This window comes from Bidens hawaiensis, unplaced genomic scaffold (assembly GCF_021521415.1).
Source record: "Bidens hawaiensis isolate Kalapana, Puna unplaced genomic scaffold, B.hawaiensis_p1.1 tig00012255_1, whole genome shotgun sequence".
Taxonomy (NCBI): domain Eukaryota; kingdom Viridiplantae; phylum Streptophyta; class Magnoliopsida; order Asterales; family Asteraceae; genus Bidens; species Bidens hawaiensis.
Genome location: NW_027491993.1, coordinates 49,653 through 67,636, shown reverse-complemented (window position 1 = coordinate 67,636; position 17,984 = coordinate 49,653). Strand labels below are relative to the sequence as shown.

General features: G+C 33.1%; 2 protein-coding genes across 2 annotated transcripts; both read right to left on the bottom strand.

Annotated features, from left to right (window-relative positions):
• Positions 1–1,407: 1,407 nt before the first annotated feature.
• Positions 1,408–2,362, bottom strand: LOC143540486 (uncharacterized). The gene has a single exon (XM_077033531.1). The coding sequence runs from the start codon at positions 2,137–2,139 to the stop codon at positions 1,483–1,485; it is 657 nt and encodes a 218-aa protein (XP_076889646.1). The 5' UTR covers positions 2,140–2,362; the 3' UTR covers positions 1,408–1,482.
• Positions 2,363–11,291: 8,929 nt separating this feature from the next.
• LOC143540498 (mannan endo-1,4-beta-mannosidase 5-like) lies at positions 11,292–13,097 on the bottom strand. The gene is made up of 5 exons (XM_077033543.1): positions 12,708–13,097; positions 12,437–12,631; positions 12,231–12,353; positions 11,923–12,125; positions 11,292–11,805 (listed from the first exon to the last, which is right to left on the bottom strand). The coding sequence occupies exons 1-5, from the start codon at positions 13,095–13,097 to the stop codon at positions 11,292–11,294; spliced, it is 1,425 nt and encodes a 474-aa protein (XP_076889658.1).
• Positions 13,098–17,984: the final 4,887 nt, after the last annotated feature.

Genomic DNA, 17,984 nt, shown 5'->3' with positions numbered 1-17,984 from the left:
TAAACGTGCTACAAGTTGAAGTTTAATTTGAGGATTGAAGACTAAATAGTTGGACCACTAGATTATTAGAAAAATATCATAATGAAGTTCAAAGTTATTGTATTGTTATTTGATTAGTACCAAATTGTGTACTTGTGATTTAATGAAATGAAGTAATTATATTTATCACATTAATAGTGCCATGAGCTTGTGAGCAATCTGTACATACCGCATAGACATATTCCACCCCGACATATTACGCCGAAGTTCGGGGTGTTACAGGTTACGGGCACAAAATCCTTAAACAGAGTTGGGGGCACCGAGATCATAGATTACCTTTAAATTTATCAGCAACTATGAAATTGTTTGCCCTTGCTCATGTATAGCGATTTAGTCCTAGTTGTACATTGATTTCCCAAAAGGATATATCAAAATTTATTGGTAAAAAGTAATGGTTTGTGCAAATAATTAGGTAGCGTTTGGTATGCAAGAATGATAGGGGGAATGAAATGATTTATTGCATGGAATGAAAACAGTGGTGTTTGGTTGCTCAATCTCAATGGGATGAAATCATCATTACACATGGAATCTCATTCCATCAAAACCACCCCCCTGTTTTTTTTTTCATTTCATTCCTCCTTCACACTACTTTCTCACCACCACCACCACCTAACAATAACAACCACCACCACTACCATCGCCACCACCAACACCTGACCGCCACAGTCGCCACCACCGCCACCACCACCGCCACCACCACTTTACCACCAGCACAACCACTGCCATCGTCGCCGTAACCAACGAAAACATTGTCAATGCCGCCACCTGACCATCACCGCCACCACCACTGTCGCTGCCTGACCACCACCACTGTCGCCGCCACCCTACCATCGCCATCACTACCAATGCTACCACCGGCATCCCACCGCCACCCCACCACCACCGTCGCTACTAATTTTCGTCGCCGGAGCTAACACCACCGTCGCCGTTGCAGTTTTTTTATTTTATTTTATTTTTTTGGGTAAAAAGAATTATTTTGAGACATGAGTGTTTTTATTTATTCTATTTCATTCATAAATTTTTTTTTAATACCAAACAACATAAATTAATAATTCATTTCATTCTCATAGATTAATCAAACAAGACAAATGAATAGTAATGATCCATTTTATTTCTTTGTCCATTTCATTCTTTTTTTCGTTCTATTACCTCCAGCCAGACATACCCCAAAAATGTTAAACGACAAAACAAGTCTTTTATTCCGGCACACCCCCTAAAAATTGTAGCCACTTTACAATTACGAGTTTGTCAAAGCAAAAGATCGAATGAAAACTATACACAAAGAATAAAATTCTATGAAACAATCAAAATATACATACCAACAAAAATCCCTCAAACAAACCGAAAAATGAAGTTGTTTGGGTCGTCACCAAGACCACAGAATACTACCAATCGAAGCTGATTATTTCAATGCTCGATCAGAAGCTTCTGTTATGGCGTTTATTACTTAATCATCCGTCTTGGCCTTTCTTTCTTCTCGAAGTTAATCGGCTGCTTTGAATTGTCTATAATCTCGTTAACAATTGGAACCAAATACCACCCTATAGAAATACATAATATCGCGAAAGATCGTCCAGAAAACATCAACAACACCAAGATCGAGATCACAAACAATGGTAGATAATATGAGGGTTTCCACCATTCTCCAAACTCTCTTTTGCACTGATCCAACTTAATCATATCAACCAATGGTTTCTTTTTAATGTCTTCTTCGGTTTCTTTAACAAAAGCCACATGTTTTAGATCCAGTGGTTCTGGAGAACTTAACAAACTCGTGCTGTCATGCTTTATTCGATCTCGTAGCTTGATTATAATAGGTTGGACTTCATTTTGGTCTGTGGAAATGAACTTAACCATGGACACATCTTCTGACCCTTTTTGTGTTAAAATCTCTTGTCTTTTCTTGTCAAGATCCACTAAAAGCGCCTCAAACTTGTCGAGTCCGCGATCTGAATATGGGTTTGCAGCGCTTTTATCCCGTCGGCTACCGAATATGTTTCGTCTTCTTGTTGGTTTTGTAGGAGAGTTGGAAGGAAATGGCCAAAGCACATCATAATCATCTTCTTCTTGACTATGGAACGAGCCACAAATGAAGGGCATGGTTTCTTGTTATTGCAAACTGTATATGTGTGTGTATTGAGAGCTTTTAATATGTTACAAATATGAGAATCAAAGTCGTATGGAAGGAATTATAAAGTATATAAATGGTTGTCCGGAAGACTAATTCCAAATCTTGGAATAGTCAAAGGTGAAAAGTATTGACTTGGTGATGTTGATCGGAAAAAGAAGCTTCGGTGAAGCTTCTTAAACTGAAAAATGTATAGAAATGTTACTTGGTATATTTCTATATTTGATACTTATCCAAATAAATTAATAAGTTTCACTCTGCCCCTAGTATTTTCACCACATTACTATTATACACAATTATACGTACACAAGTGCATTATAAAATACCAATGATCAATTCTTACATCAATATATACATTAAATTTGTCTAGTTTATTTTCATGCTCACAGCTCACTCACTATAACGACAACATTGATGCATGCAACGTTTCAAATGCTAGAGTCAACATTATATACTATACAATAAGTTTGTTTGAGTGTTTCACGTATTATCCCTATACACACCTCTTTAAACCTTTACAAATATGTAGCTCATTCCGTTTAATATATGTTTCGCGCACCTTGTCCTCTTAAAAAGCATGAAAAAGGTTTTTACATCCAATGGAATAACTTTTAACTTATTTATCTTGAGATATATACAATTTGCAGCTATACTTTATTAGATTGTCCAAATTATATAAAAGGTTTTCTTACTGAGGTAATTAAAACAATAATCAACAAAACAAATAATTATATGATTTCAATTTGAAACCTAATTACCTAACTAAAAGTGCATCCTTTTATTCTGAAGTTGTAGAATGTTATCATAATTTGGTACTGGCTTCTTGACCTACAAGCAAATGATCAATCATGAGAACGTGTTGACCAATCAACCAAGCGATAGTTGTTCTTATTTAAAAAAGAACTGTTGTCAACTTGTAATAGAGGCAAAACCAGGGTTGTAAATGTAAGTTATATTAATCAATAATCAACACATGGGTGGCCGAATTGTGATTTGATTTGGTCAATAACTGTTAAAACAGATTACAGTAGAGGAGTGTCAATATAAATATCATTACTTCTATTCAAGTCAACCTCCCCGTTTCGTCAACGCTATTTTCCGTTCCTTCACGTCATCGTATATTTAATCTCTTCGTCTTCAAAAATCTGCTATATGTACACGTGGTGTACTACTGTCATATGGACATGTAAATCTATGTAATAATAAAAATATTAATCTGTATTACATAACCTTATATTAATAGATATTGATGTAATAATCTATATTATATATAAACGAAGACTCTAAAATCTTACGTGTCGTAATGTGGTCGCTCCCCCTTTTATGGAAGCCACCAGATTGCTTGATTTTTAAATGGAGTCCTCTCATTGATTTAACCAAAATTCATAGGTATGAGTCGTACCAAAACCAAATAGCTCTTAAACGAATGATAACATCTCATTAAATTAAAAATTAACCTTACCAATTATTTGATATGAAAATCCTATAAAATAGGGATATACTAAAATTTAATATCCAATTTAAAAAGAAAAATATATTATTTATAATTAATAAACAATTTTATAGTAAAAAACATAAGCGGGCCATGAGTCACAAACTCCAGATAGCTTTTAAATGAGTTATAACATATCATTTATTTATGAAACCCTTTTATCATCAAACCCTTAGTATATTATTAACTTTCTAACAATAAAGAAATTAAAATCCAAAAAATAAATATTAAAAAACAAAAAATATAAAACAACAATTCTCTCAAGCCATCAGATTGCTTTATTTGTAAATGAAGGCTTCTTACGCATTTGACCCGAATTTACGGGTAAAGGTCTCACAAAACCCAGATAGCTCTTAAACGGGTTATAACATCTCATTATATTAAAAAATAATCTCATCAAATATTTGATATGAAAATCTTATAAAATAGGAATATACTAAAAATTAATATCCTATTTTATTTAAAAAAAAGATATTATTTATAATTAAGAAACAATTTTATAATAAAGAAAATAAACGGGTAATGGGTATCATCAAACCAAGATAGCTTTTAAACCGGATTATAACATATCATTTATTTGTGAAACCATTTCATCATCAAACCTCAAGTATATTAATTATTAACTTTCTTACAATAAATAAAATTAAAATCCAAATATACATATATAAATATTAAAAACGAATAATGTAAAACAACCCTCGTAATACGGAGGGATAAAATCTAGTATGTTAATAACGTGAGTAAACGTTGATAAGTATTGATTCTGATATCATGTATTTAATACTACATGAGACCTTTTTTTTAATCTAATTTGATTATATTAAGAAAAATTTCTAATTTTATAAAGTTTAGAAAACCTTTTTTCCCTCAAAATACTCATCCATTGGTAATGATCATTGCATTTTAATTATTATATTTTTCTTAATATGATGGTAATAAAATAAAGGCTTCTAGCATATGTTAGCTCTTAACATTTTTTTTAAGTGACGATGGTTGTCTAATCCAAACTTACTAATTGGGCTTAGCCCATAGATATGACCTGGTACATTGATCTAAACCTAGCCTATACCTTCCTCCTATATAAGGACTACCCTTCACAAGGGATCCTTTCACTTTCCCCATTTATTAGATACCAAGAGCACACTCTTACTATTCTCTATCTTTCTCTTTCTAGATGCTATATATACATACATACATGTTTCATATACAATCGCTAATACCAACACTGACTTGGACATCGAAGGGTCAAGGGTGAAGTCTAGAGACCTGGGTCTCTAACCCCTATTAACAGCTTTCTTTTGTGTTGCAACATAGGTAATATATAGGAAGGGCAAGATTCTGCTTGCAAAGCTCAGTCACGACTCTAACAACCGGCGCTTCAACATTGGTGCCATCTATAGAACCAAACCAAAAACTTGTGTTCTGTGTTCATGTTGGTCCTATCTCCAGATTTACCAAGGAGTCAACAACGTTTTCTTTGTGCCAAGACCGACCTCAACATTCAGTGACCTTGTGGTATGTGCCTGTAGCTCGACATATAGGTTCGTTTCTTGGTCCGATGATAGTAATTTAGCCGGTAGGGATGCTGACTTGCTTCAGTAACCAAATCTTCCCTCGTGATTTCATTGTATCCATCAGGAAAGGGACACACCTATTATCACTTATTTAAAATAAATACCACCCTCACATCAAACTTACAACAAACTTACGCTTATGCATGTTGTTTGTTTTATTTTTCTTCACTTTCATCATATGCTACGTTACCATGTATGCTTTCTTGATTGTATCTCCTTTACATGCATTACAAAGTTTTATTGTTTAGATCTGTATCATCATGTGAATACGGACATTCCTAGCACAAATTTACCTGCTTATATATGGATATGGCACACAATGCATGCCAATTAACCTAGGGTACAAGTTTTGATGTGTACATACTTACAGCATTCCCAATCAATTCTCTATCTCCATCTCTATAATTACACTAAAAAAACCATCTTTTCTCTCTTATTTCAATTAAATAATATTTTTTTATACTTTTATCATTATATTTTTTCTCTCATTCACTCACAACTACTTTCAAAAACATAAAAATTACAGAGATGAACAGTGAGGATCTTCAAATTTAACCATGAACAGTAACATTTTCTCTCTCCTCCTCTCACAAGTCACAACCACTTTTAACCATCTCTAAAAAATAGAGAACCCTCTCACATAATTTGGAGAATCCATTGGGAATGCTCTTACACATCATTTTGCCATCACTTGCATTCCAGTTTTGATTAATTCTTCGTAGATTTCTATAGATTTGATAATTAGTTTCATTTTGATTCATGGGAATAATCAACTTTTGGTTGAGCAAACATTGGAACACATGAAGAAAATTAAAGAATAATGTTCGAACATAAGCCAAGCACGCATCATGAGCAGCTTAGCACAACCTTGCCTGATGAAACACACCCTGTGCTCCATGACAACACGCCCCCGTGCCTTTGTACACACATCCCCTGCCCATTACGCGTGTCAAATACATATATGTTAGAGTTAGTGGAGAACTGGGAAAGGACAACACAACCAAGCACAAACCATGCCTTATTAAGTACAACTCATACCCCACCTTCCGAACAACCTATAAATAAAGGAATCTAGATAGGAAATGGAAGAGGGATTTCTCTCGAAAGTCATCTATTTTCGCCCACTTGAAGCATTTTTGAAGGTAATGCATCATCATGGAACGGGTCCATGATCATCAAAAACATTTAACTTGGATTCTTAATTAGATTATCTTGTTTTTACCCATGTATCTTATTTATCTTTCAGGTTTTGATGTTGTATCCATGCTCATTATGAGCTAGATTCTTATTATCATTTTGATTGAGATGAAGCTAATTAGTTATTCTTGATGATACGATGAGTATTTTTGGCAATGATAATGCTGACATTATGGTGATTGCACAATTATCCTTCAATGATACTTTGTTATACAAATAAATTAAAAGTTTTTTATTACATCAAAACAGAAGACAAGCGGGCAACAATCCTGCAATGAAATTGCAAATTCGACAATTTGACAAAGTATTTCAAGATTTGTGGACGTGGTCTTGTTCTTGACTTTATAATCTATTCATGAATTTATGTGACTCTCATACAAGTTTACTGCTTTTAGATTAGGAATGGTGATAGAAATCTTCCATATTTATGTGACTCTCATACAAGTTTGAATATGTATCCTTATGCTTGAATTTGAAAAATATTGGGCATTTGTTATGATGTTGATAGATTAGGCCTCATATGTTTTAGGATTAAATAATATAATTATCTAGTTGGTATGAATTACATTTGAAAGTTTTTAAACTGAAGTAATACATGTTTATTACCAAATGTAATCAACATTAGGTGGATCTTATGTTTTTCGTATATATTACTTTTCCAATAGAGTTAATGATCATTTTCGTCCCTGAGGTGTGCTACTTTTGCCACTTTAGTTTAAAGTTTGAAATTTTATCAATTTAGTCCTCATAGTTTTAAACATTAGCCAATTACGTCCCCCCCGTCTAACGACATCTAACTATGCCGTTAGTTTAAAGGTATTTTTGTCCTTCTAATTTTTATTTTATATAATGTTTAATTTAATTCAATTTTTTTGTCTATAACCCCTAAGAGTAGAATCCAAGCCCTAAACCATCTATCATTGACCAAAACAGGTCTATATTTACTCTGTTGACAATAGTAATCATACCTTGTATTTACTCTGTCGACAATAGTAATCATACCCCACTCGCATGTAGTTTCTGGACATTTCCTAAACTCTCCCCCATGGTGGAATTCCATAGTAAAGTGGTCAGGGTAATTTTCTGAAACCGAATGTACAAAAAAAACTAAAAATCGTTTATTTGATTAATGCATAATAATTAGGGTTTAGAGATTAACATACCGTAGCGAACATTTGGTCGAAATCAACATCAAGAGGTTGAATATTCCACATTTCCATATTTGCTCAAGAAATCGATACACTAAATCGCATGTGTGTTCTTCAAATCGTGGTGTTGTTCTTGAATCCGTCGAACTCTAGGGTTGTAGATAGTTAAACGATATTGATTACGGCTAAAAAGACGATTATAAACCTCATGTAATGTCTAAAAAGACATTTATGACCCTCATGTAAGGTACACGTGATTACGAAGTAACGACATAGTTGGATGCCGTCAGACGGGAGGACGTAATTGGCTAATGTTTAAATCTATGAGGATTAAATTGATAAAATGCCAAACTTTGTAGTGGCAAACCACATGGACAAAAATGTTGAGATTAGTTTTCAATTATGAAAAGATGTTAATCTCAATACAATTCGAAAGTTACTATGAAAAACATATGATTCGTTAAAGTTGATTACATTTGGTAATATATGTTATTTCTAATTTTGTTAGTTCTATTATTTGAGTTGAAGTATTTAATTTGCAAATTCTTTAGGAAGATTCTTCGATAAATCAAATTAAACTAAAAAAATTCATTAAATAATAATACAATAAAAAATAACGTATTAATTTAATCTATATTTGTATCTCTATTAAAGAAATTGAGATTTTGGACACTTGTCCCTTTATGATTGGTCCATAACTATTAATATATATCTTTCTACTAATTGCTTCATAATTAAATAAATAAAAAAATAATTAAAATACAATTGGACGGCATCTGTACACAAACACAACATATGATTCCAACCAATCTCACTACAGATGCTCTGCCTAATTCCACATCTCTATCTCCGCCCCGCGTTTTTCACGGCAGCGTTTTGGATTTCATGAATCGCTTAATCAATCGCAAATATTACTGTTATCATCAAACGGTTAATAAAGCTCATAATCAACAAGGTTAGTATATTATTTCTCTTATACTTATTACCGATCTATATAATTTGAATCTCAGATTCATGTTTTATTGTAGTAATAGGTTAGTTTGTATCAATTAGTCGTTTATTCATCTTAATTGTTTAATTTTGGCAGTAATAGAATTTGTTTGTATCCCTAATTCTATGTATTCAAAACGGACATTACAATTAGTGTATTATAAATAAAAATATTAGTCGTTTGAAAACCATTAATATGAAGGTTAGTAATATGGAAAGGTATACAATTAGGCAAATATATTATGGAAAGCTCAATTGGATGGTTTATAAATTGTATACGTACTTAATTAGAAGATTTTGGTTGTTACATATAAAGTTAAGAGAAAATATATGGAATCAAACACAGTCAATCTTAGCCTTAATTTGGTTAATGTAATTTGATTAATGGTTAATGTCTACCAATTAGAAGGTTATTTTTTAATGCTTTATATATGCCTAGGCTTTATATATTGAAATTGTGTTTAAGATTCTTAATTTTGGCTGTAACTTGAAAGTCAACATATACGGGCTATTCATCTTAATTTCTGCTATTATATTGAAAAGTTGTTACAACCAGTTTTACAAACGACATATATATTATTTATAGAAATATAGAAATGGAGATTTAGTGTTTATGAGAATGGTGTGGTTACAAAAAAGTAAATCAAATCACTATTAACTAAATTATAACAATTTAAACCGTTTCATAATTATCCATATTTCAAGCCGGTTGACAATTCTCAATTTCAGAAACTAAATTAACCCTTTAATCATAAACAGAAATTCTAACTGTAATTTAGGAACACATACCTTTTTTAATTTAGCCATCCAAAAAAGAAATTCGTATTACTTACCTATATATACACTGACTTTGAAACACGAATTCCACCGTCAAACCACCTTCTACATTCTGCAATCATATTTCTTTCTTCTGTAACGTATATCTTTTATTTTGCTTTCTACATTTTTTATTCATTTATATTGCTTTCTTTGTTTCTACATTTTAGTTATTATATAACTAATATTTTGTTTATATTCTTTTTTTTTTATTTTGTAAAAAGCAGGATGGAGCCAACAAACATTACAATGTTTAATGACTTGGATCTCCTCAACAACGATTGCATCCTCAAGGTTCGCATATTGTGGTTATGGCGTCTAAAGGACAATATCAAACCCAATGAAGATTGGTCAATCGAGATGATTTTGCAAGACGAAATGGTATTGTTACATCTTTATAACTACTAAATATATTAAAATTTGACATGCATTACCACCTAAATTATTATGGTTTATATATTGTTAACAACTTTTCTTGAGTCACACTAATTATGTAACAGGGTAACCAAATTCAAGCTTATGTAAGGAAGCCTTGAATAGGACTTTAAAAGAAATTTTAAAAGGTGCGAACTGTAATAGTTGTCAAGATCTATTTGGGGGGAAAGTTGTTTTTGGTGGTGATTTTAGGCAAATCCTACCAATAGTACAAAATGGATCACGAAGTGACATTGTTAATGCATCACTTAGTTCGTCCCACATTTGGTCAAAATGCAAGGTGCGTAGGTTAACAAAAAAAACATGAGGTTAACTGCAGGGGGTCAATCTTCAGATATGGAAGCTATCAGAAGATTTGAAGAATGGCTTTTGGAACTTGGTGAAGGAAAACTCGATGGTGAAAATGACGGTCAAGCCATTATAGATATACCGAATGATCTTTTGATTGGTGATTCATCATATCCAATTTCTGATTTGATTGATTTTGTATATCCGTCATTATTGAAAAATTTTAATGATATTACATATTTTAAAGAAAGGGCCATACTCGCACCTTTAAATGAGGTTGTCCAAGACATTAATGACCGATTTTTGGCGTTATTTCCCGGAGACGAAGTTGAATACCTCAGTTCTGACAACATAGATCAGTTAGTGTTGGCCTTGGCTTTGATCCAGCATTACACTCACCAGATTTTTTAAATGGTTTAAAAATGTATGGAATGCCAAACCATAGATTGGTTCTTAAAGTCGATGTGCCAATAATGTTACTAAGGAATATTGACCAGAAGAACGGGTTGTGCAATGGAACTAGATTACAAGTTAACTTGGGCAGACGTTTTATCGAAGTAAAGGTTATCTCAGGTACTAATGTTGGGTATCACACTTATATAACTTGTAGTGGTCTAACCCCTTCAGATAAGAAACTTTCGTTTTAAATTGAAAAAAAGGCAGTTTCCAGTTGCAGTTTGTTTTGCAATAACCATTAACAAAAGTCAAGGTTAGTCACTAACAAGAGTTGGTATATACCTGCGAGACCCGGTGTTTACACATGGCCAACTTTATGTTGCTTTATCAAGAGTGAATAGTAGACTGTGTTAAAATGTTTATATTAGACAAGGAAGGTAAAGTTACAAATAAAATTACAAATGTGGTTTATAAGGAAGTCTTTATAGTTTATGAATTTTACATTTATAATTTTTAATTTATCATTCAAGTCATTGTAAATTGAATGTTATTTTTGTTTAAAGTTATGTTCAACAATCATTTCTTTTCGTACCGGTTTTAATACGAATATGTATCATCTTGTCGTCCAAAAAATATATCACGAATTGTTTTCTCCTTTAAAATTACGTGTGTTTGTTACACAAATTATATAATTCCAGCCGTGTCGTACACGAGTCAATAGCCCAGTTACATCACAAATTCAAGAATTAGACGTATACGTGGAATCACAACTTAAATTCTACAAACCCTCAAGTTACTGCTTTTCTTAAACCTTTTCGACTGTGAGCAAGATTTGCATGAGGATGATGAAGATGGTGTGCAGGCGGGACCGATGAATGGTCTACTTGGTGAAAATCGGTTTCACGAGCATGGTTTACGGGCACATTTTGAGGTCCGGTTCCTAGTAACTGTGATAGAGTGGTCATGGCATGAGATTGCTGTGAAATGATGCCTTCTGTGGATGGGTTTTCCGACAAGATGATTTCGTAACCATCACCGTAGGAACCCATTCCATCCGCCATAAGTTGCCACACTAAACCACCACCAACCGTCCCTCCGGCCCTTGCCTCCATGTAAATGTTTCTATAGACAGCATTCATGTATGAATCTCTTTTGTTAATATTAAAATCCAGATCTTTACTAGACTTTCCAAATTCTGCTATCACCAGTGGCTTCTTTAAGACAACCCTTGAATCTTCGTAATGACTCAACATCCATCTTTGCATAAATGCCATTTGTGAATCATCAGTTTGTCCATAAAACCTGTAAAGAACAATGACAGTATGTAAATCTAATTTGAACTCGATATTTTATTGCATGTAGAGCAATCTAGCTATTTGTATTTGTAGATAGAACAATATTAACTGGTGATATTGTTACCATTGATCAGGATAGGCATGTATAGTGGTGAAATCGATTTCTTTAACAAGATTGTTGCTGATGAAATCGGTTCCAACTTGGTAACCAGGGTTTATTTGTTTTCGTTCGGGCATTGTGTCTCCGTAAAACCCTTCCATCCCAACCTCCAACAAATGATGTTGATCTAATGATTTAACAAAGGCAGCCATTTCTTGAACCCAAACCTGGAGAGATACATAAGTTCAGATTTATATATTTAATTAGAGCTTAATTCGTTGTTATATTAACGATATTTAAAGATTGATTCGACTAAAACAATATTCACTCACATTAACCATTCGTCCCGAGTAATCTACTTGGCAACGAGGCTCATTGATGAGTTCCCATGCCATGATTGTGGTGTCATCCTTGTAAGGAATTTTGGTGATCGTATTGACTCTGGTAATAACTCTCTGCAGTCAAAATTATGCCAATAAGTCACTATAATTACATATTTGCATCATACATTACACATTAATTTTAGTTTTGTACTTACTTCAACATGGTTCTTGTAATACCCTTTAACTATAGGATTTGTGTAGAAATCGTCATCACTTCTGACATGAGCACCCGAGCTTCTTGCCCACTCAACGTATTGTGGTCTCCCTCCAAAGTCTTTGTAATTGTTGACAAAACTTAATATTAACTTCAGACCGTATTTTCTTGCTTGTGCCACCACAAAATCCAATCCCTGTGTATAAATCACATCTTTCGTTAGGAAAAATGTGCTTCTATTCTATACAAACAAAATATAAGACGGTCGGTACCTGAAATACACGTTCATCGTATACTCCTGGTGAAATTTGTAAAGCTTTATCGTTAGAACCGTCTTCAAAAGCCCATGTGCGACATACTGATAGACCAGCGTCAGCTGCGTTTTGTAGCACTTGGGTTACTTTATACCTCTCACTCGGGTCAGAGGCTACATTCATCATCCAATATGCATTAAAACCATTGAACAGAAAAGGTGAACCATTGAGAACAAAGTTAGTTCCTTTGGTTCGAACAAAGCCGCCTCCTTTATCCCCGTGAACCCTAGCTTCACATGCACAACCACAAAATGACATGTATAGAACAAAAGCAAGGAAAACAGTACTCCATGAAAGTAGACCAGATTTAATGTAAGTAGCCATTGTTGGTTGAATATTTGAATGCATGAGATGGTTGAAAGCGTTGGTATTTATGCTGGTTTTTAAGCATGAAAGTTTGCTAGAAATAGAGGTGTAAAAGAAATTGGAAGAAATAGAAGAGCCAGCATTTTCTTGAGCGGCAACCACGGTTGTTGTAATTAAAAAAAAAAAAAACTTAATTGGACAAACAAATAACCAACATTGATTGGTGTATGTGCCGCAACCTATGTCGTCGCTAAATCTTCTACCTATCAGACAGCTTTTGTGTATTATGTGCTTATTGTATTGTTTGTTTTGATTTCTAAAGTAAATGTTACGTTTTTAACTCACTACTTCTTTGATATCTGTCTCCCTACTTTAGTCTGTTATGGTTTTAAGTCAAAAAAATATGGAGCCTCTTTCTAAAGTAAATGTTGTAATATAAACTTTGTACTTTTCCAAAATATATGGGTGTTTGCAACCGACAAAGAGTTTCTTAAAAAAAGTAAGTCACTGTCTGACTTTCGTGACTGATTTATGTTTGTTAAATTTCGAATAATTATTTTTATAATGGTGTGATCGGAAAAGAGAAAAAAAAACGAAAGGATTTAAAAAGTGAAGTTACAAAAACATTAATGGAAGTAGATTGAAAAATTGGATTTAAATAATTTTAACTATTGATTATTGGCAAATAACAGTATCAATTAACGAAATGCTCCCTAACGATTCCATCTTTTAGCATATTTTCTTTCAACGATCTGCGACAAATAGAATTTTAACGCCATTAGTCGCCAGCCGCTGAGAAAACGTTTTTGGCAGGAATCCTAAAGCCATTAGTTGAGACTGTTATATGCCAATGATTATTTAAATATATATGATCATCAGCAGAAATTTCGTTACATTTTAGAATAAAACATTATAATTCAAGTCGAACATGTGAATAGTCGTATTTCATTCATATTGTCTACTCATATATTGTTATTTTAAAAATAAAAATTAGTCCCAATGGTGTTTCATTGAAAGTGAACATCAACACCGCTAGATATTTTATTGGAATCGAAGAAAAAACCAATAAAAAAGACTTCAGCTTTCAAATTGTACTAGCTTAGTATGTCACTCATATCAAGATCGAATAATGTCAATTCTGTAAAAAATAAAATTAAAAAATATCCGGGTCTAATATTGTTGGGATGGATATCTATTAATCATAGAAAAGAAAAAAACATTGATTTTTTTTTTATTATTAAACTTGATCCATATATAAAGTTGTTTTATTTTAAAACTGAAGACTAATCGAAACTATCATTAGCGGCAAAATTCACCTTTGTCATCAAATTTAACGACAGATCAGTATCAACTTCAGCTTTTGTCGCTAAACTGGTTGTTTGGTCATCTAAATTAGCGACGAAAGCTGAAGCTGTTGTTGAATCCGCTGGCAAAAGCTGAATATTCTATCACCAATATGTTGCTTTCCGTTGGACTTGATTACAACCCGTCCTACTCCGATATCAGTTACCCCATTCATATCAACCCAAGATGAACCCGATGTAAGCTTGGTTTCTTCGTTGGTTTGCCTCAAATTAGACCAAACACATCTCGTCAAAAACCGCATCACGTGCTATCATCTTCGGATCAAGTAACTGGTAAGCTTTATACTCGGTCTTGATTCCAATATGCACCTAACTCCTCAATCTATTATCAAGCTTCTTCACGTGATTTCTCACTATCATTGCAAACACCACAACCAAATACTTTGAGATGAGCAATGCTCGGTTTCTTTTCTTTTAACCTCGATCTCGTATGGCCTCATCTTCTTCAAGGCATGACCAGGAATCCGATTCTTGATATACATTGCGTGTCGGTTTGCTTCACCTTAAAGGTAATTCGGAACGCCAATTGCTTTTAACATATGCCATGTCATCTCTAGTAAGGTTCAGCTCCGTCTTTCAACCACCCCAATTTGTTAGGGCGTGTACGTATCATTAAATTTCTTTGAGCCTTTCGTGTCGGAAAATTGGTTGAAGTCGTGTGAGCTAAACTTACCACCACGTTCGGTACGAAACGTCTTGATATTTTTCCTATAACATAAATAAATTTCAAATATGTAGTGATGTCTAAGAAGTTATAAATGTCTTTCTTGGATAAGAGCATTCTCCGCCCATCCCCTAAATTTCTGTAAAGGGATTTTGCAAATTATAGGGTGGAGTTTTGAGTGGTTGTTGGTAGAGAAGAGAGAAAAGTTAGTGATTTTTTATTTTTTGTAAATTTGGGGATAGTTTGTTTGCCCCAATTTATTTTTTAATATGTGTTGGAATTGGTTGTGGGTAGAGGTGAGAGAAACTGTAATGATAAATATATAAAAAAGTATTGTGACTTAAACATGACAGGGAAATGTAATGATTTTTAGTGTAATTATAGAAATAAGGATGGGAAACGAATTGTGATTGCTCTAAGTTCACTTAGTATCTTATAATAGAAGTCTCACAGTTGGAGAACGAGATTCAAATTCATCAAAGTGCTTATGCTCAACGGTTATTGAAAGAAGTAGGGATGGAGTAGTGCTATCCAAAAAATGTACCCATGGATCGCATGTGAAATTGTCCATAGCCAAGTATATGTTGATGCATATACAACGGAGTACCAGAAGTTAGTCGGGTGTCTTCGTTATTTGTGTAACATCTCGGATTTTTCGTATTTGTTTAAACCGATTCGGGATGTAATTCGGACCTTTCGAACTGTTTGAAACTTGTATTTATTGGTATTAACTTGGTTTAACTTATTTTATAATTTCATAACTTTCAATTATGCCAAATAGCCCTTAGGAACCTTTAAAATTGGTTAAAACGGCTAAAAATCGTATTTTCGGGAACCACAGAAACTAGTTTTGCCAATTCTTTCCTTTTTTTGATTAAATTAACGAAACTTAAGCTCCAGGGTATGTCAACTAATGTTATAAAACATTTCAATTTCGTTTTATTGTTGTCCAACCCGAAATCTTTAAGTTATTATACCCGATTTTGTCATTAAATGATTATTTTGTTTCCTAATTCGTTTTTGGTATCTAAATCGCTAATTTTTAGCATAAATCGAGTGAATTAAAGTCCAAGAAAACTAATATATAACTAAAATACATGTTCATATACATAACCCCTTGATCAAGCACAAAATCTACAGATTATTTCATTGATTCGGTCATTAAATGCTTATTCGGTTGCTTAAATGAGTAAATAACCATAATTAGTTCGTTTTAGTGTTTCCTATATAAACAACCCTTGATTTACCGCGCCCGATTCGCTTGACAATGGTTTAATCGACAACTTATTTGCTCATGGTTTGATTTCATTACCGCATTTAATACGTTTTGCTTATTTCTCTTATTTATTATATTAACATTATTTTATTGCAAAACTGGTGATAAAATCACTCACATGTGTTGTTGACAAACTTTGTTTTCTACGCATATGCAGGTTGCTATTGAATTGGAATTGAAGTTGAAGTATGGACAGTTAGAAAGACCTTAGGGTTTTAATAAAGATAAACATGAATTTAAATTTGTTATATATATTTATTTGAATTGTTTTGTTATATTTGAATATTGTGTGTACATTTAAAATAAAATAATTAAATAGATATTGTCACATTTATATTATGATAGTATCTTCGAGCTGTGAGCAATCGGATCACGCCCCGGCATTTCCGCCTTAGGTTGGAGTGTGACAATTTGTTACACACTCGACCGGACATAGCATTTTCGATTGGCAAATAGATACATGTAAACTCCAAAGAAGTGTCACTTGGCAGCAATTAAACAAATTCTCCAGTTTATTCAAAGATCTGTTGGGAAGGGGGATCAGGTATAAACAAGTCAGATCAAAGGTGTTGATCGGGTACAACAATAGTAACCTTAATATTGATGAAGTGATGGAAGAAACACTACTGATTATGTGTTTTTATTATAAAGAAGCTCTAATTTCTTGGTGCTCACAAAAGTAATGCACCATAGCACTTTAATCATGCAAGACGAAGTATATGGGGGCAAGCTCGGTTGTAAGTCAACCTGTATGGTTGCATGAATTGTTGGTGAAATTAACTGGAGGGAAATTTTAAAAATTGATAACACATTAGCAATTACTTTGGTTAAAATCCTGGTATGCTATAGTCAAAGCAAGTTCATAAAGTCACAATTTCACTATATACGAGAGCATGGAACAAAACGAGTTAACGATGGAGCACATATTAGTGGCAAGGAACAATGGGCCAACCTTCTTACGAAAGCTCTTGCAAGCTAGAAACAAGTTTGATGAAATGTGAAGATTGTTTCATGTCGGAAGGTGATTGTTGGTAATTTCCATCTTAATAGGTCCATCACAAGTATGTGACAAGGTTGGCCATGTTTGGGTTCGTGAAATTCATTAATGTTGTAATTGGTTTATATGGTTACAATTGAAGTTTAATTATATTTGGTATTATTTGTTGATCAAATCCGGACACCCTTATAAATTACATATTCATGATTAGGGTTATTGCATAAGATATTATTGTAATAAACTTTTGAATTAATTTATTGATTATAATAATTTGAGAGTTCATCCTAAAATTGTGTGTTAATTTGTGTTTTGATATTTCCTTATTGAAACTTCACGTTAAAATCCTGATCTTTTTTAGCTCACACCACACCATCATAAAAATAGTTATTTGCGATCAAACAATCATAAATCAGCCACTAAAGACATATAGTGACTTTTTTTTTTTTAATAAAAGATTTTTGTCGGTTGCAACTACCATATATTCAATGAAAACTATCTAATGAAGTTTAGTATAACATTTATACTTTAAAAAAGAGGTTCCATACTTTTTGACTTAAAAACATAGCATTCTAAAGTAGGGAGGCAAATATCAAAGAAGTAGAGAATTTAAAATGCAGTTCGATTTCCA